The sequence below is a fragment of the Numenius arquata genome, chromosome 10 (genome assembly GCF_964106895.1).
Source record: "Numenius arquata chromosome 10, bNumArq3.hap1.1, whole genome shotgun sequence".
Classification (NCBI taxonomy): domain Eukaryota; kingdom Metazoa; phylum Chordata; class Aves; order Charadriiformes; family Scolopacidae; genus Numenius; species Numenius arquata.
This window is the reverse complement of record NC_133585.1, coordinates 21624272-21640804: the sequence shown is the minus strand read 5'-3', so window position 1 is coordinate 21640804 and position 16533 is coordinate 21624272. Positions and strand designations below refer to the sequence as shown.

General features: G+C 44.6%; 1 protein-coding gene across 2 annotated transcripts in view; it reads left to right on the top strand.

Annotated features, from left to right (window-relative positions):
• Positions 1-16172, top strand: part of PRKG1 (protein kinase cGMP-dependent 1) — a 560704-nt gene extending 544532 nt beyond the window's left edge. For both annotated transcript variants that reach the window (XM_074155210.1, XM_074155209.1), the window contains exons 12-18: positions 1101-1190; positions 3501-3642; positions 5849-6012; positions 6967-7089; positions 7187-7249; positions 8293-8359; positions 12624-16172. In XM_074155210.1, the coding sequence (XP_074011311.1) occupies positions 1101-1190; positions 3501-3642; positions 5849-6012; positions 6967-7089; positions 7187-7249; positions 8293-8359; positions 12624-12722 (748 nt within the window). In that variant the 3' untranslated portion in view covers positions 12723-16172. The remainder of the gene's footprint in view (positions 1-1100; positions 1191-3500; positions 3643-5848; positions 6013-6966; positions 7090-7186; positions 7250-8292; positions 8360-12623) is intronic.
• The last annotated feature ends 361 nt before the right edge of the window (positions 16173-16533 follow it).

The following is a 16533-nucleotide window of genomic DNA, read 5'->3' as shown; positions in this document are numbered from 1 at the left end:
TTCAAAAGGAGCTGAATCCTGCTGTGTTTTCGCCCTGGTCCATCACACAGCTCTGTAAAAGATATTAATAACTGGGTTTTTCACTAGCTGGGAAGAGCTAGAATCTGTAAAACCACCTGTTTTAATTTTATCATGTTGCATCAGCCCTTTAATTTTCAATTCTTGGAAGAATTACACCATAACAGAACATCCTTCAGCATCCCCTTCTGCTGCGGAGTTCAGGTTTTTTAAATTAATTTCTAAACAGTGCAGCTACGAAGAAACCTTTCCAGTACCCACATAGAGCAGGCTTGTTCTTGCAGGCAACCTGAACTGAGATACCCACACATGTAACAAGAAGTGCAAAGGTAGTTCAACATTAAAATTAAATAAAGCAGCTCATACTGAAGTTCCTGTATTTAATTCCACAGTTTCATAGTTGCATTTCCTGTTTAATGTATCATACTAAACAGAGCGCGGATTTTACCGCCCAACTTAGATCGCACTTGAGGAGGAGAACAGGTTCATAAAGCCTGGACCATCTATCCCTTTAGTCAAACTCCACTTTCAGTCCCTGGGAGGAAGAGGAAGAGCACTTTTAGATGCCTATGTTTCAGCAGGTTGTCTTTAAACTCTCCAAATTGGTGGGTTTAAGTTCTGAAATGAAGCACAAATTCGGCAACACTCCTTTGAGATGATTAAATGGAAGGAAAACTGCAGATCTTCAAATGGACTCTGAAGCGTGAAGAGTAAGATGATATGGATGTTATAAAAAATGGCAGGAAAACTTCCCTTTCAAACACATCTGGAAAACCGTGTGCCAGGTTACGCCATTTGAAATGGCAGATTTTATATGCAGCACCCAGAATAGTGGTGACCTCTTCTTCTGAGGTCCACAATACGCTTCACCACTCAGGTGCCCATCCTTTTCTGCTGAAATATTTCCCACCTGAGAAGATGCACGGAAATTATTCCCTTAAATGTAGCACTAGCTCTGAAGGACACCCTTAGTCTCGTGGTGCTTACTGGGATGAAGCGCATGGTCTGTGAGAAGTGGGAATGCTTGGTGCCTTTGCTTGTATGGTAGATTCATGTCTGATTTTCTTGTTTGCCAATGACAGGCTCTACAGGACGTTCAAGGACAGCAAGTACCTGTATATGCTGATGGAGGCCTGTCTAGGTGGAGAGCTCTGGACAATTCTCAGGGACAGGTGAGTTTTAAGAAACTGTTATCTTAAAAAGTAGAATATTTTCTCATATGCTTCCAGACAACCAAAGGTCTTTATCTTTCATGGGCAAAATCTGGATCTTACCATGCTATGTTTAATTTAAGATCCCAGGAAGGTGAGGCTATATTTTGGTTCCTATGCAGATTAACTAGGCATAAAGCGAATCCAGTCATATCTGAGAATAAAGACTGAGGTAGGTTGCATCCAACATGTACAAGGCTTTATGTAAGTGGAGACTTATCCAGAGCTACTTTCTCATGGTCCCTCTGAAAAAATACAGAAGGTAGTGATGGCAGTCGTGTGATAAATTGCATCGATGACAAGTCTTTGACTGCCCTTTCCCTATAGCTTCATCTCTAAAAGGTACCCCTAAATAACCAGCAGCATATTTTAATTTTGATTTAATTAATTATATAATTTAATTTTTCATTATCTAGAACAATAACTTTTTACAACCACAGAAATGACGGCTCTGTCCACAGTGTCCATGCTACCACTTCCCACGTTTGGGAGCCTGGATGGAGGCTCAGGCACCTGATAGAGAAGTGTGGGACTGTCCTAAGGGTGACAAAGACTTTGAGAACCATGTCTGATGGCAGAGAATGACCCTGCAGGGTGTGACCAGGCATTGCAGTAGGTGCAATGTTAAGGCCAGTCTCGCTGCCTTTTTGCAAGACATGGTCTGGAGCTGTCATCCTTCCAGCTCTCCACCTTTATGCGTTGCTGCCATGGCTGTTTCAGACTCTGGACTTAGAAACCAAGACACAAAGATGGCAGTGGCGTTAGTGAGAGTTCACAATTGCAAACAAAATCCATGGGAATGTGCATTTTCAAGGTAAGAAGTGCAGACTTCTTCCAAGTCTTCTGAAAATTTACAGTTTCCCATCCCAGAGAAAGACCTCCTGTTTTCATCTCAGTGTTTGCTCCTCTGCCCACCCTCTGCAACTGTGAATAGCAATTTCCACCTCTATCGTGGAGGAAACGTGATAAACGATGTCTATTAATATCTCTTAATATTTATGACACAGTCAGGTATGATAGTGGTGAGCAGGAGGCAATCAATAGTTCTGCATGGGCTTTTAGTCCAAATACCACGTATTAAATGAGGGCTGCTCATCAACACGGGAAACAGGATCATGCATCAAATCCACACCCTGCAAGGAGCACTAGGCGGTCAGGACACAGAAGTGCCATGGAAAAAAATAGTTAGGAAAGCATGTAATTACATACAGCACCGTAATGCACAAGGAAATGCAGTCCTGGTATTTCCTGCCTTGGGGGGGGGGTTGGCCTTGCAGCGTTTGGTTTTGGTTGAGGGCGGGCAGGGGGCAGGTGGGTTGCGTGGATGTACGTGGGACGTACACACAATACGCCTGTGGGGCTGGAAAAGATGCGGTGAATCACACGTAGCTATTCAATAGGCCTATAATTGGAAGGTAATTGAATTAAATTTGGAAAGCGAAAGAAATGCATCGGGAAGATTGATGGGAAAGCAAAAATTAATTTCTGTTTTAATTACCTAGAACGAATTTTTTGTAATTCTTCCTTTTCCTAACAGCATACCTTCTCCAGACCATTAAAATGAGAACCGTAGCAAAGTTAGCAGGTTCCAGGTGGTATTTTTCCTGCTCTTTGTCAGAGCCTGATAATTTTGTCTTTAATTCTCCCGGCTTTAAGTTGTGGTTCTGCTGCCACCTAGCTTAGGGACGCTTCTGAGTTCAGCCAGCTCCCACCCTGTGCTCCCAGCAGGCAGGGGGGTATGATTTGCTTCGGAAAACCAGTTGCAAACTGGTGCTGAAATGAGGATCCAAAAGTGCAGTTTCTGCTGAATTTGCAATTAACACTTCAAGTCCCAGCAACTGTAATGTTTCTGCCTTTTGTCTTGGTTCTGAACATTAATATGGGAGTTCTCATCTCCATAGCTCAAAATAGCTCTATCACCCAAAAGTCAAGGGTTATAATAAAAAAATCACCTTTTACTTAGCAGGTATTTGTAAATTTTACTTCTATGAGATGTAATTATAAAAGAAGCTAAATAATTTTGCATTAAATAAATTAAAATATTTTAGATTCGAGTGTTTGATATGAAGGTAGATTGAAGGCAAAGATGCTAACTTCAAAAATGGAAATGCAATTAAAGTTATATATAAAGGTGAGATCAGGAACAGATAATTTCCAGGTATTAGAGTGACTCTACTGGACTGTACACATTTTTTAACAGTAGGGGGAAGTCCAGGAAGAGAAGAGATCTACTAATCGCTTTGTCCCCTTTCTCTCTTTCGTTTTACATAGAGGTTCGTTTGAGGATTCGACGACCAGGTTTTACACGGCGTGCGTGGTTGAAGCTTTTGCCTATTTGCATTCCAAAGGGATCATTTATAGGGACCTCAAGCCAGAAAACCTCATTCTGGATCATCGAGGTTATGCCAAACTGGTGAGTGCCTGCAACTCCTGGTTTGGCAAAAAAAACGTCACTGCTGCTACTAGGCAACTGGTGTTAGGGGTAGAGGAGAACACAAGATTAGCCAAAGAGGGACAGAAGGGAAGTCCACCCCACCCAGGGTCCTGTCTCTGATGGTGGCCATCAGTAGATGGTGAGATGAGATCAGGGCAAGGGTGTTGTCACCCACCACCAGGATGTGTTCCCCAACCTCCAGCAGACTGAGGAGGCTCAGGGTACAGCTGAGCTGGGAAACAACTAATTCTGGCTTGAAATTCAGGTCTGCAGTCCTGAAGTGGAAATTTTTAGAGAAGACTATCAAGAGAAATCCACCCAGCTGTTTCAGAGCTACTGAAAGACTAAGAAGTAACTTGAAAATAGGTTTCTTAAAATACTGGTGGGAGAGGGGGAGGACTTGCATCTGTACACTTTCGCTTCTGTGCCAGGTCCTTTGTGTAAGCAATAAAAAAGGGCATTTTTAATGGAGATATTAATCATGACCCTGTCATGGTAAGAAATGATTATTATTAATTGCTCTGGACTGTGTTGCTGAACTGTGGCCAGTACAGCTTCTTGCTTTATAAGAGCCACTTGTGGTTTAGCACCAATAACATGGCTGACTGATCTGTGCAAACTCTTCTGGGACAACTGCCTAAGGCTCTGCCTGAAACTGCTCTTCCCAGAAGGTCATGGTCCTTCTCCGGGCTGTCCCCCTGTCAGATCCACCTCCCCAAACTAGGACGGCAACGTGTGCAAGACCTCCACCCCCCAAATTAGGGAGTTACTGATGGGTTTCACTGTACTGCTTTGTTCACTCATACTACTTTTTTGCCTCAAAACTCACTGTAGAACTGCCCTGCATGTGAGGTTCAACCCAAACGCCAGGTGAGACCATGGAGAGGGGGAGGAGAAAAGAAAGTCGTCCCTTGGTGGGAGGTTCTGGAGGATGTGGGGACTTGGGAAGCCACCAGTGAAGGATGGGGCAATGCACTCCTAAAAAGAGCTGCATCCACGAGGGGCTGATGCCCTCCCTGAGAGTCACGGCAGGGGCAAGGTCTCTGCCTCTCATCTTGGGGACTGTTCCCTGTCTTTGGGAAGGGGCGCTCCGGAGTGGCTCCAGCAGATGAGAGCAGTAAGTCAGACCATCACCATCATAGTCCTTTACAGCCTGGTGGCATCCACCATGTGTCACCATGACACTAAGCCTAATGAATGACATCAGAGTTTATCCTCTACAGCATTTCACTAAGGCTGGGGCTTCCAGCGAGGTGTCAGATGATTGAGGAGAATTAGGTGCAGGACTGTCCTTCTCCCCACCCCAGGAGGATCTGAACTGGGGTTTGTGCTAGTCCCATCACCAACCCCCGGCTCCTTAGACAGTTTGATCTTCATGGACTCATCCATGATAGCGCGAGAAGTGTCCAGGATCCCTTGTGGGACTGGGACCATGTGCGACATTTTGCTCCTGGCCAACTCAAGGTGTAGGAGCATCTCCCAGCCATCAAGGGAGAACAGTGTGTGCTACAGACCACAGCTCTGGGCCAGCACGGCGCCGAGGCTGGAGAGGGCAGAGTGGGCAGAGCTAAACATACAGTAAACCTATTAACCTGAGCTCTGCCTGGGCCCCAAAGGACGGCTTCGTTTCCCAGAATAATCTGATTTTCTGTGCTTGCCAGTGCCATAGGGTCATTGCTACTGGGGCAGGCTGAGGTTTGTGAGCCTTCCAGCACGCTCTGACAGCCTCAGGTAAACTGGGAAAACTGGGAGGGCACTTGTTGTACTGCATCACTCCCTATACTGGGAGAGAAATCTGAACTTTTTAGTAGATGCCAAAATGGTTAGTATTTAGCCTAAGTAGTTCCTTGCTCGGGTAAAGGCTGGGAGTTTAAAAAAAAAAATGAAAGCAAAACAAATCAACCTGAGCTGTGAATGATACGAAGTTACATCTCCCAAGAAACCCTCCGTGTTGGCATTTGTTCTTCTTCCTTCACAAGCATCTTCCTTTTACATTACGAAGGATAAATCAGCGAAAAGGTCACTGCAGTTGCCTGGTTCTGGAACAACCCGCGATGCTTTAGTTCGGAGAATATTCCCACGAGGAAACCTCCTTTCTGCTTTGCTTCACTTCAAGAGGAGCGGAGCGCATGGCTGACGTTCCCTCTCGTGCTCTGCCCTGATGGTACTCTGCTCCTTTCCGCAGGTCGATTTTGGCTTTGCAAAGAAAATAGGATTTGGAAAGAAAACATGGACTTTTTGTGGGACCCCGGAGTACGTAGCCCCCGAGATCATCCTGAACAAAGGTCACGACATTTCGGCAGACTACTGGTCACTGGGAATCTTAATGTATGAACTCCTGACTGGCAGGTATGGGCATCGGGGCCGGCGCCGCTGCTGAAAATAGATCCGAATATTTCTGCCATTGTCACCCTGATTAGGCAAGGGACAGGTTCAGAGCTGGCGTGCACTGTAGCAGCACAGCACTGTGCTGCTGAACCTAGTAATTAGTTTTTCCACTTTAAATCACAGCTTCCATGCTGACCTCTCAGAGGGAAAGACATGAGCAGGCCTTTTAGGAGATGCTGTGAAATGACGCCAATAATTCATTTTTGGCCCTGAGCGAGCTGAACGTGATGGGGAAAGGGAAAGGGTTTGCAATTCAACTAGGGAGGTGCAGTGACGGGTTGCCACACGTCTGAAAAGGAGAAGGTAGACCTGACACCATGGGAACTTGAGTCCCTGTATCCATCCCTTCCCTTATTTAGTTTTGGATGTATATATTACTGCTGATGTTGGCAGTAGTGGCTCCCTGGCACTTCCTCACCTCATCGCCCATCGTTCACTCCCGGGATACAGGAGCTGGAAGAGTATTCATTGTCTCAACCTGCTTATCCTCTGGGGCTCGACCCAGGTCCTTATTCTATTAAACCAATGGAAATCTAATTAATCCCCACTGAAAGCATGTCACAACATCAAGCAGAGAATAAGCCAGCGAGCATTGCTCTTCCTCTTGTTCCTCAAGCTGCTGGGACATGGGCCATCATGGAAATGAGAGGTTTAGCGTGTGCTGCTGCAGAAAACATGCTTTTACTCTTTAGTACTTCTCTCCAGCCAGCATCACTGAAATCCAGATGGTATCAGAGCTACTTGGCTGAGTTAAGATCATAGAAAGCCAAGCATTGCTAGTTATCATAGACTTTTTCTCATTTCAGTAGGGTACTGTGGTTTGCTTTGTTTGTTTTGGTTTTGTTTTTAATCAATCTTCAATGCTGTTCTAAAGAAAAGCTTTTAATCTTCTTTATTTTCCTCTGCCCTCTGAAGTCCCCCTTTCTCAGGCCCAGACCCCATGAAGACCTATAACATCATATTAAGGGGAATAGACATGATTGAATTTCCAAAGAAGATTGCCAAAAATGCTGCTAATTTAATAAAAAAACTATGCAGGTAAACATATGAGATATAATCACCTTGATCTTATTGCAAAGAAATTAGTTGTTCAGAAGGAGTAAGAAAGTAACTGATTTTATTATTCATTTTATAGGGACAATCCATCAGAAAGATTAGGGAACTTGAAAAACGGAGTCAAAGATATCCAAAAGCACAAGTAAGTGTCTTCTCCACCATCCATCAGACCCCACCTGCAGAACCATGCATCCCAAACACTTCAATTTTCCGAAAAAAAAAAAAAAAAATACTCTTCTTAAGGTCCTTTGGCATTTCCCTTCTAGTGTGCTTTAGACTCTAACTGCATTTCCATCAGGCTTTTGTTTCCCCAGTGTTTTGGTATAGATGCCAGCCTTGCCTGTGAGCAAAACGCATTGGACATTGACCATTACGCTTTAACTACTCTAATTGCAGAAGAGCGTTTGGAAGCAATCCAACTCAGACACTGCCTGCTTGGATTTTTTTGGTTTGCAGAATCACTTTCTGAGGTTTTTCCTCCATTTCCCTTCTGCCCCAGCCCAGCACACTCTCTCTCTACCCATAATGTCAATTCATCATCCCTTTTGATCTGATGGGAGAGAGTTGTTAAGTGCTATCTTGCAAGCTTTCACGCTGCTGGAGGGAAATAAGAACAAGTTAGAGACCCCTTTCAGAAGCAGGTTGTCTCATCCATCCATGCTGGCCCTTCTCTTCTCCCATCCCCAAAGCAACAGAAATGGGTTGGATGGACATTTTGGGTGAATGGGTTGAAGGCTCTTCTCAGGGCTCATCCATCCACCTGAACTGCCATAGCCTGAGCAAACCCAAAGTGCCCAGGCTTTGGGAGGAGGACATCCCTGTGCATGCCCTTAGCTCCCAATCTCATATGAAGAAAGGACACTAGGGGTCTCATATGAGAGGGATCAACCCTATAAGAAGGAAAGAGCAGTTGCAAGGACACCTGCAGTGAGGAATGATTTTCTTCTGAGCATTGGTAATTTGTACTTGCCGTGGTATCACCACTGAGTTGCTACACACCTTCATTTTCAGTCCCAAAAAACATATATAAAGGTGACAGGAAAAATTATCAAGGCTATTTGAACAATTTGAAGAAGGTGACTGCAGGAGATGAAACCCACTGTTTAAGCAATTTCAATTTCATTTTGTGCTACAGAGAATTTTTCATCATTATGTCTAACTGTTTCATTATTCCCTCCCTTCTAGATGGTTTGAAGGCTTTAACTGGGAAGGGTTACGAAAAGGGACACTGACACCTCCTATAATACCAAGTGTAAGTTTTCCCACTTATTTTCTTCTTCCTGGCCAATGAGTTTCTTTTACATGAATGTCGTGAGCTTCGAGCACTAATACTCTGGAGTTAGGTGATGACAGCACGTGCTTTATTTCTTCTGAAGATGCTTGAGGAAGTCACATTAGAGACATTTCCAGCTATACTCAGTCTCCTCGCAGTCTCTTCCAGGGGAAGGCGGTTCGGGGAGGGCATGACTGCGACGAAATGCTCTTGGCCACAGGGTATCAGGGCAGGCTCACTCACTACTACGCATTTTTCCCTTCCTCACCTGCTTCACTTGTTTCTTCATCTACTTTTCACATTTCAGTGGAGAGCTGCCACTTTCACCCCTTCTCTCAGATGCATCCTCTTTCTTTCTTCTTTATTCTTATTTCTTTTGACAAGGTAAGTGGGATTTGTGTGCCATCTCCCTTTTCTTTTGCATTAACCTTTCCCTCTGTTTTTTCTTTTGTGCTCTTCACCCTTTTTTTTCTCTGCGTCCATGTCCTACATGAAAAGCCCTGCTACCGCCTAGTTTATGTTTAACTGGGAGCAGACGCGGAGGGACAGCTCGACTCATTTTCCTTTGGAGCAAAGCTCTTCCTTTGATGTCTTTGTGAGCTCTTTACCCACAAAGCCCGCCACAAAGGGAAACCAAACAGGATTAGCTGATAGAAATTACCTTGGCCCCTTCTGTTCTGCAGCCTCCACTCCTTGTTTCAACTTAATCCCTTTCTCTCTGTGCCTCTCCTGTGGGATCACCAAGAGAATGACATTAGCAATTGTGTTTAATTGCATCCCGTTGCTCCGTCCGCCCGTGGTCCCGCACCTCCTGCAGCAGTGGCAGGCATGGCTCCAGCACTAAATATGCCATCCCGAGGTTTTCTTAGCAGCTATGAAAGAGCAAGAAGGTTTTGCATCCCCCTCCCCTTTCGCCCTATGGGCTGCAGAAGCTACTGGCAGTCGGTGGAAGAAAGCAGAACTTCGCAAATATCTGACTAAAGTGGGATGCCCAAAGAACATATAAGTGTTTTATAAATCAAAACTGTGTTTTTTCTGTTAAGCTTCTTTTTAATCACTATTAATTTGTCAGCAGTACCGCTCACCACGTTTCAAGTCAGACAATAAGGTCAAGTTTTCTCCTTTACATCCAGTTTCAATTCCTGGTTTATCTCTGCAGGACGTCAGTAGCCTGAAAATGCCCCAATATATTTCTCTAACTGTTTTTAGTGCATTTTTAGTTTAGTAAGAACATTTCCAATACTGCCCTTACCCAATATACATATGGACCCTGCATGTCTAACCCTCAGAGAGCCCGACCAGCAGCAGTGACTTCAGCGGTATCTGCTCTCTCTGGGCACAAATTGCTCCCTGACATCCCCAAGCTGGGATGCTGCTCCACCACCAGCAAGGGTCTCTACTCCTTTGGCATTGCCTAGAGGAAGGCCGCCCTCCAGCCTGTTGTGCAGGAAATCACATTTTCTTTGCTTTTTCAGTGAGGTCCAATGCGGTAGGAGAAGAGGGTTGCGTCAGCACCCAGGTCACTTCATTGGCATTATTTCTTGGCATCTTCGACGCTTCATTGGCGTTATTTCTTGGCATCATCAAGGCTGTATGATCCTGGGTCTGGTAACGTCCTACCAAGGAACGTGAATGATTGCTCCCAAGAGAGTGATCTGCTGTCACCCTTTTGGCCAGCACACCACCATCAAGGCTGCGGTGTCATCCTCTGAAGTAGGCAGGAGCATCCTCCCCTCTTCAGAGGAATCCTTCTTCCAGGACAACTCAATGCTGACAGTCATGCATTGTCCTAATCCCAATTCAATACAGGCCATTCTTCGCTAGAGCTCTTAGGACTAATATCTTCTCTAAACATACTCTTGAGATCCTCTCCAAAACCTGCCTGCATTAACTAGAGAACCTCATCTGCCCCAAAGCTGTCTGTTCTGCTCAGCCTTGTTTTCTACAACCAGCTTAGTTGCTTGGCAGAAGTCCCAGCTGCCAGTAAGGGCCATATCTGAAAAGTGACCTAAAGCACATAGCTCTGGGAGAAGAAATCAGTTTTTCCTTCAATCAGTGCACCTCTCCTTGTTAGCTGGAAAGGAGCCAGCAGGGCTAAACATAGAGACTAGCTATTTTCTTAAGAAAGCCTTTCCCAGCTTTTAAATCCTCCTCAGCAGTTACGTCGTTCTACTGGGGGAGTAATCAAACGCTGCTCCTTAGCTCTTATTCCACAGGATTTTAGGAGATCTCAGTTTACAGCCTGCTCCAGGACTTTGCTTCCAGGAGCAGCTGAGCCTCGATAACACAGCTTAAGTCTGTGACAGTAGCTATCCTGATAAGCTTCTCCTTCTTGACCTTTCCAAAGACGTTGCTGTCTTGCATCATAGCTCTTGCCTTTAAGAGAGACGTGCAGATCTCTGCACCATAATTCATCTCAAGCTCTGACGTTGGTTAGCAGCCAGACAGCTGATACTGATGTTTGCACTTATCTTCTTGGGTGGACAGGAGGTAAATCTAGAGTGTCACTTCTTGGCTGGAGAGGGCATTGAGAGGGACGTTTGTCCCCATGTCTCCCATGACAGCGAAAGACTGCATGCCATGTAGGTGTCCTGGACCTCACAGATGTGGGGAATTGCACACAACAGCGTTAGCATTACATAAAGTCAATCAGCAGAGTAACGACTCATCCAACCTTTCTTCTTCCAATTGTATTTCTTCTAAGAAAACACTCCACACTTGAGGTGTTGCATGTATTCAGCCTTTTTATTTTGTCAGATGAACACAAAAGGCAATCCATTTCCCAAATCGGGACTTATTTCCCTTAAAGCCTCATCTAACCGAGCTCAAAAAAACGTGCCTGCCCTGCTAGGTGCTCCCAGAGTGGACATCTGCAGATGAGCCCCAGGGAGCTCCACAGATGCTTTCACCCAGTGCAGTCCACTTACACACTGTCCATCACTGCTGAGAGGCTTCGCAAGAAGCTCCAGCTTGTGCGCGTTCTCCATGACTGTCCACACCAACTGCATCTCTTATACTTTGATATCTCTGGGGATATCTTGTACACATATCCCCAACACTTCTGCTTCCAGAGGGAGAGCTCACAAGGGGTGGGCTGAGAGAAACAGAGGGTTGTGGTCCAGCCCATGGCACCATAGATGACGTGAAGATGCTCCAGTGAGGAGCACTCCAAGGATGAGGACTGGAAAGGTGAAGGCTGTCCAACTCAACCATGCCAGCACCAACAAAATAAACAGCATTCACTACACAGTGGAACATCTTGTCGCTCTGTAGCACTCCACTAAGCTTTTGCAGGGTTGGTTATTTTTTTTTCAAAATGAATTGGGTATTCAAGGATCTTCATTTTCCCCAAGCTGCTTTCAGCAGCCCAGAAATGCTGATGCAGCTGGGCAGCAAATTAAATTTAGAGCTGAAGTTGGAGCTCTTCTTGATCAAATAGTCTTTTTCCAAGGCTTATAGCAGCATCCAGCATCAAATGTGTCTCCTGGACTGTAGACTGGGCTCTGGCTGTAGCTTCTCCAGCGGCCACACAAGTAAAACAGCTAAAAAACACAGGTTTTCCTGCACAGCACTCCGATGGCAAGTGCAGTCACCTCCAGCCAGCTTAAAGTTCTGGTTTTCTCTAGTAAGACACTGATTATTTTATTTTGGTCTGGAGAACTGCTGGTCTGGTTTTGTATTGTTTCATTTTTTTAAATTGCGTTGAATGTATCAGGGTCTCATTGTAAGAAAATTTCAGTCATCACTGTAAAGCAAAAAGAAATTAGAAAGTACCTAGCTACGGTAGATTTTAAATGACATTCTTTCCAAAAAAGAAACGTACTTGGCCTTCATCCTGTGAAGATGGGTTTCTCTGGTAGGCTCCATAGGCTGAGCAATACTTGTCAGGAAACTCAAAGGTGGCAGAGGCCCAGCTCCGGGCCTCCAGTTCAGGATCCTGGAGCCATAAGTTGGAAATCCTGGGCTTTGGTGAGGCCCAAGGCTTTTCTGACGATCTTATACCAAGGGGCAGGACAGTTGCTCTTGAAGTAGAGACCCTAGAGGGCCTGGATCGTTAGAGTAGAGGGGCTGTGGGAAGTCCTCCTGGGATTCAGCAAAAAGTTGTTGAATGCAGACGTTTTCTTGCTTGCTGCAGTTAGCAATGAATTCTCGTGAATGGTCAGGGTCGTGAGATGGAGAGGCAATGGCTGCAGAGGCCCACTTTGATGACTGTCCCCTTTTTGTCACTCTCTTCTTTCCGCAGGTTGCATCTCCAACAGACACAAGCAATTTTGACAGCTTCCCGGAGGACAGTGATGAACCACCCCCTGATGACAACTCAGGATGGGACATAGATTTTTAATGTATTTCTCTTACCTGCTTCTGCCTTGCTGAAGACAGCTTCCTGGGACATGGCTGCCAGCAAAACCGAAAGAATTGGGGAGGATTAGTGCTCGGGGTCACCATGATGCCTTGATTGATGCTGCTACAGTAACTACAGTGGCATTAGGACTTATTGCTTAGATGACAATAGTGCTCTTCATGTTTTATGTTCGAACTTAAAATAGCAGTTGACATGGTGGTCCTGACACAAAGCCTTTCACCAGTAAAGAGATATGTTTTCTATCACTGCGACAATCTTGCTACACTCTTAATTAGAAAAGTCGAGAGATACGTAGTGTACGACGCACTTAATTCTAGCTGCAAGGTACTGGCTTTATCAGTAGAATCAATAGTAATTTATTAAGTGCTGTAGCTAATTACAGTGCAGGATTCTGGCTACTCCCACCCTCCAACCTCTGTAGATCTACTGTAGGCCAGTGTAGGAGCAAAGGAGGACCACAATGGTCCGGGTCAAACAGTTCACGTCAAAGCAGTGGTAAAATTTGTCCTTCTTCTTTCCAAGTGGTATTCTTGACAAGACTGAATGTGACCTTTCCTCTTTCTTTTTGAGAATATTTTTTTTTTAGCCTGGTAAAACAAAAGCACAACTGCTCTAGATCCTGTTACGGCAGATGTGGGTTGCTTCTCTCATACAGCTGAGAACATACTGTAACATGACAGTTGGGTTTGTTTTTTTCCTTTCCCTCGGTACAAATACATAACTGCATGACAAAAAAAACCCATAAAATTAATCCTTTTTACATATAAAATAGTGCTTAAATAATGGTCCTGTAATAAAGTGACAGCAGCCCACTGGTCTTACTGGTTAGCTATTAGGCATAAAACTAAGCTTAACTTTTACCTTTTCAGAACCCAAAGGGAAAATGCAAGACCCGTAATGTACTTTAGAGGTGCTATGTACATCCTTCATCTGTGAATATAAATGGAGTCAACCACCATTTCAGAAATATGTAGCAAGAGGCATTGTTCTCCATTACACTCTTAGATGATTCTATATCTCGGTGTCTGCATCTCTTCTGTGTCTAGTACGAAGCTAATTAAAATAAAAGGTGGCACAGGGCCGGTTTGCTGGCTCTGTTTGTAGTATTGCCCGTAAAAATGTAATCCTAATGCCTCACCAGACAAAGGAGCTCCATGGGAAAGTCCGTGGAATTAAATGGAAACCTGATATTGGATGTGTTTGTGCGAGGTCCCCAGTGGCCATGTTTAAGGCACAGGGATGCCTAGAGCTGAGTCAGCTCAGATGAAAAAAATGAACTGGGGGAAACAATATTATCATCTGTACGCTTTTCCCTCACTTCCATGGCTTTTCCTTTGCTTTAGTGCAGTCTATTCTGATTTGTAGAACACAACAGAGGAATCCTGTCCTGGATGCCTGCTTGTTGCGCCATGCATGGGACTAAGAGTTTATCAGCTTTCAGTCTCTGTAACAGACCCTGCCCCAGAAAATGAGCGGACGCTGCCCCGTTTCATCTCAGAGCTGCCAAGGGCAGGTGTATACGCTGGAAGTCGAAAGATCAACTTTTGCTGAAAAGTCATCCATAGGACTTTTGCCTACATAGTACACAGACAACATGTAGTTTAGCAGGAAAAATTATTTTCCCGATGCTAGATCCCGACTCTTTCCCATGTTCCTGATGAAAGTGACTTAGTAGAGTGCATTTAAAAGGTATTTTCTCCCCTTCTTTGACAGCATTGACAATGTCTGCTGTTCTCCAGCAAACTAAAGAGCTCGGTCATCGCGATGCCTTTGAAACTGCTCTGTGTCGCTGAATTTCCTTCCTAATTTTCCAAAGGGTGAGGCGATGCCATCGGCACAGTAACTTCAGGTTATTTCCGCTATTCATTAATCATTAAAACTTTGCTTGCCTTCAAAACCGTAAGGAAAAGACAGTAACTACGTCTCCCGGGAATTACTGAGACAGGGCAAATAGGCACTTGCTTGTCAGCCTTTCTCTGAGGGGTGGAAGACGCTGAAAGCCAATGCTGAGTACCGAGGCTGAAATAATCACTAGGCATCTTAGCAAAGAGTGCTGCTGCCTAAAAGCCGAATTCTTTCCTCGCATCCCCCTGGTTTTTCACTCGACGATGCAGCGACATTGGAGGAGGAAACCTGTGGCATTTGGTAACTTTCTGTAGAAGAACATAGAGAGGAGTTTGTCCCAAAATGATGGTATTCAGTAGCTGAGATGCAATTGTCAGTTGAGGGCTTGCCAGGAGGACAGAGCGTCACAACAATCTTGGGGGGCAACCCGACAACATTACAAGAAGAAGGTTTTAAAATGGGCCAATGAGTTACTTTTCTTTTTCCTATCCCTTTTTCCTGGTGCCACGCACGTTAATTAACACCTGCAGCGTGCAGTGTGCACTGTACCCAGTGTAAGTTTATTTTTGTATCAAACACCTCACTCGACTTTCATCACTTTTCCTAAGCATACTTTAAACACCATACTTAGCCTATGTATATGATAAACGCCTTCATTTATAAGTAATATATTTGAGTTGCATTATATATATATATATATGTATATTCACAGCGATGGATTGCCTCTGTGTTCCCACTTACTGTCCTTTCCTCTTTGTCTCCTTTTTTAATATATGAGACGACGGCGTATTTACGTAAGGGGAAACCAGCTCCCGTATTTAAAGTGAGTGTATGAAGATGGGTGTTGTTAAGACACAGACGATCCATAGCTTCTCACAGTGCTGCATTACCCATAGCAAACTCTTATTTAACAACAGGACCACAAGCGAATATTTATGTAAATAGGTATTTTCGTGTTGATATTTTGTGGCACACATACAACTTTTTTCTTTTTAGAGTTCCATGGCATTATTACTTCATTTTCTTATTTGTAATGTAATGTTTTTAGGTCAAGGTAGACTTGAATTAATGTCATAATTGTCAGTATTATTAAACTTTATGTCAACCGTACTGTTAACTCATCCGTCCCATAGTTTTAGAACACGACTAGCTATCTGGCATTGTTGCAAGTGCCTTAAATCCATGGCATCCTATTAAAAAAAAAAAAAAAAGTTACAAATTTGGTGTTATGCTGCATGACAAAGACAAACACACCTCAAAATGTTGTCCTTTCTTAGCTTGCTGCGTTTTACAGTTCTTTCTCCTACCAGTTTCTAAGCCTTTATTATATAATATTGATGAATTACAGAAATGATGAAGTCGTTCTCTTATTTCTGTTCAATGTACCAGAGCTGTGTATCTGTTAATGAGATACAGAGTCATTTCTGTGAAATGTATAAATGTTATGTGCGGGTCAAATTAATATATGACATCCTATCAGTCCGTAGACAGGTATTCCTGTTTTGCTAAGCTGTGCAAATCCAGCCCATCCTGCGCTCCAGCGCCAACCTCCCCGGTCACACACATCCCTTTAGAAATCTCCCACCTGCCAACAACAAAAAAAAAAACCCGACAAGCGACTTGGGGTGCAAACCCCACCTGTGGGTTGTTTTGACCCGAAACCCCAAGGCGAAGGCGGAGATCCTTTGGCACCGCTCAAGAAAACAGGATCCGTGCTTTTTCCACACCACCACCCCCCCCACCCGCCCCCCCCGCCCCGACCCCTTCCGTAGTCAAGCCACCGGAGAGGCTCCCGCAGAGCCCGGCTGGGAAGATGGAAGCTCCTCGTCCTCTGCAGCTTCCTGGCCGCGTGAACCGGCCGTAACGCTGAGACTTGGGCGGTTTTAGGGCTTTAACCGGCAAAAGGGGAAATTTTCGTTTGGAGTTACCTATCGAGTCCCAATTC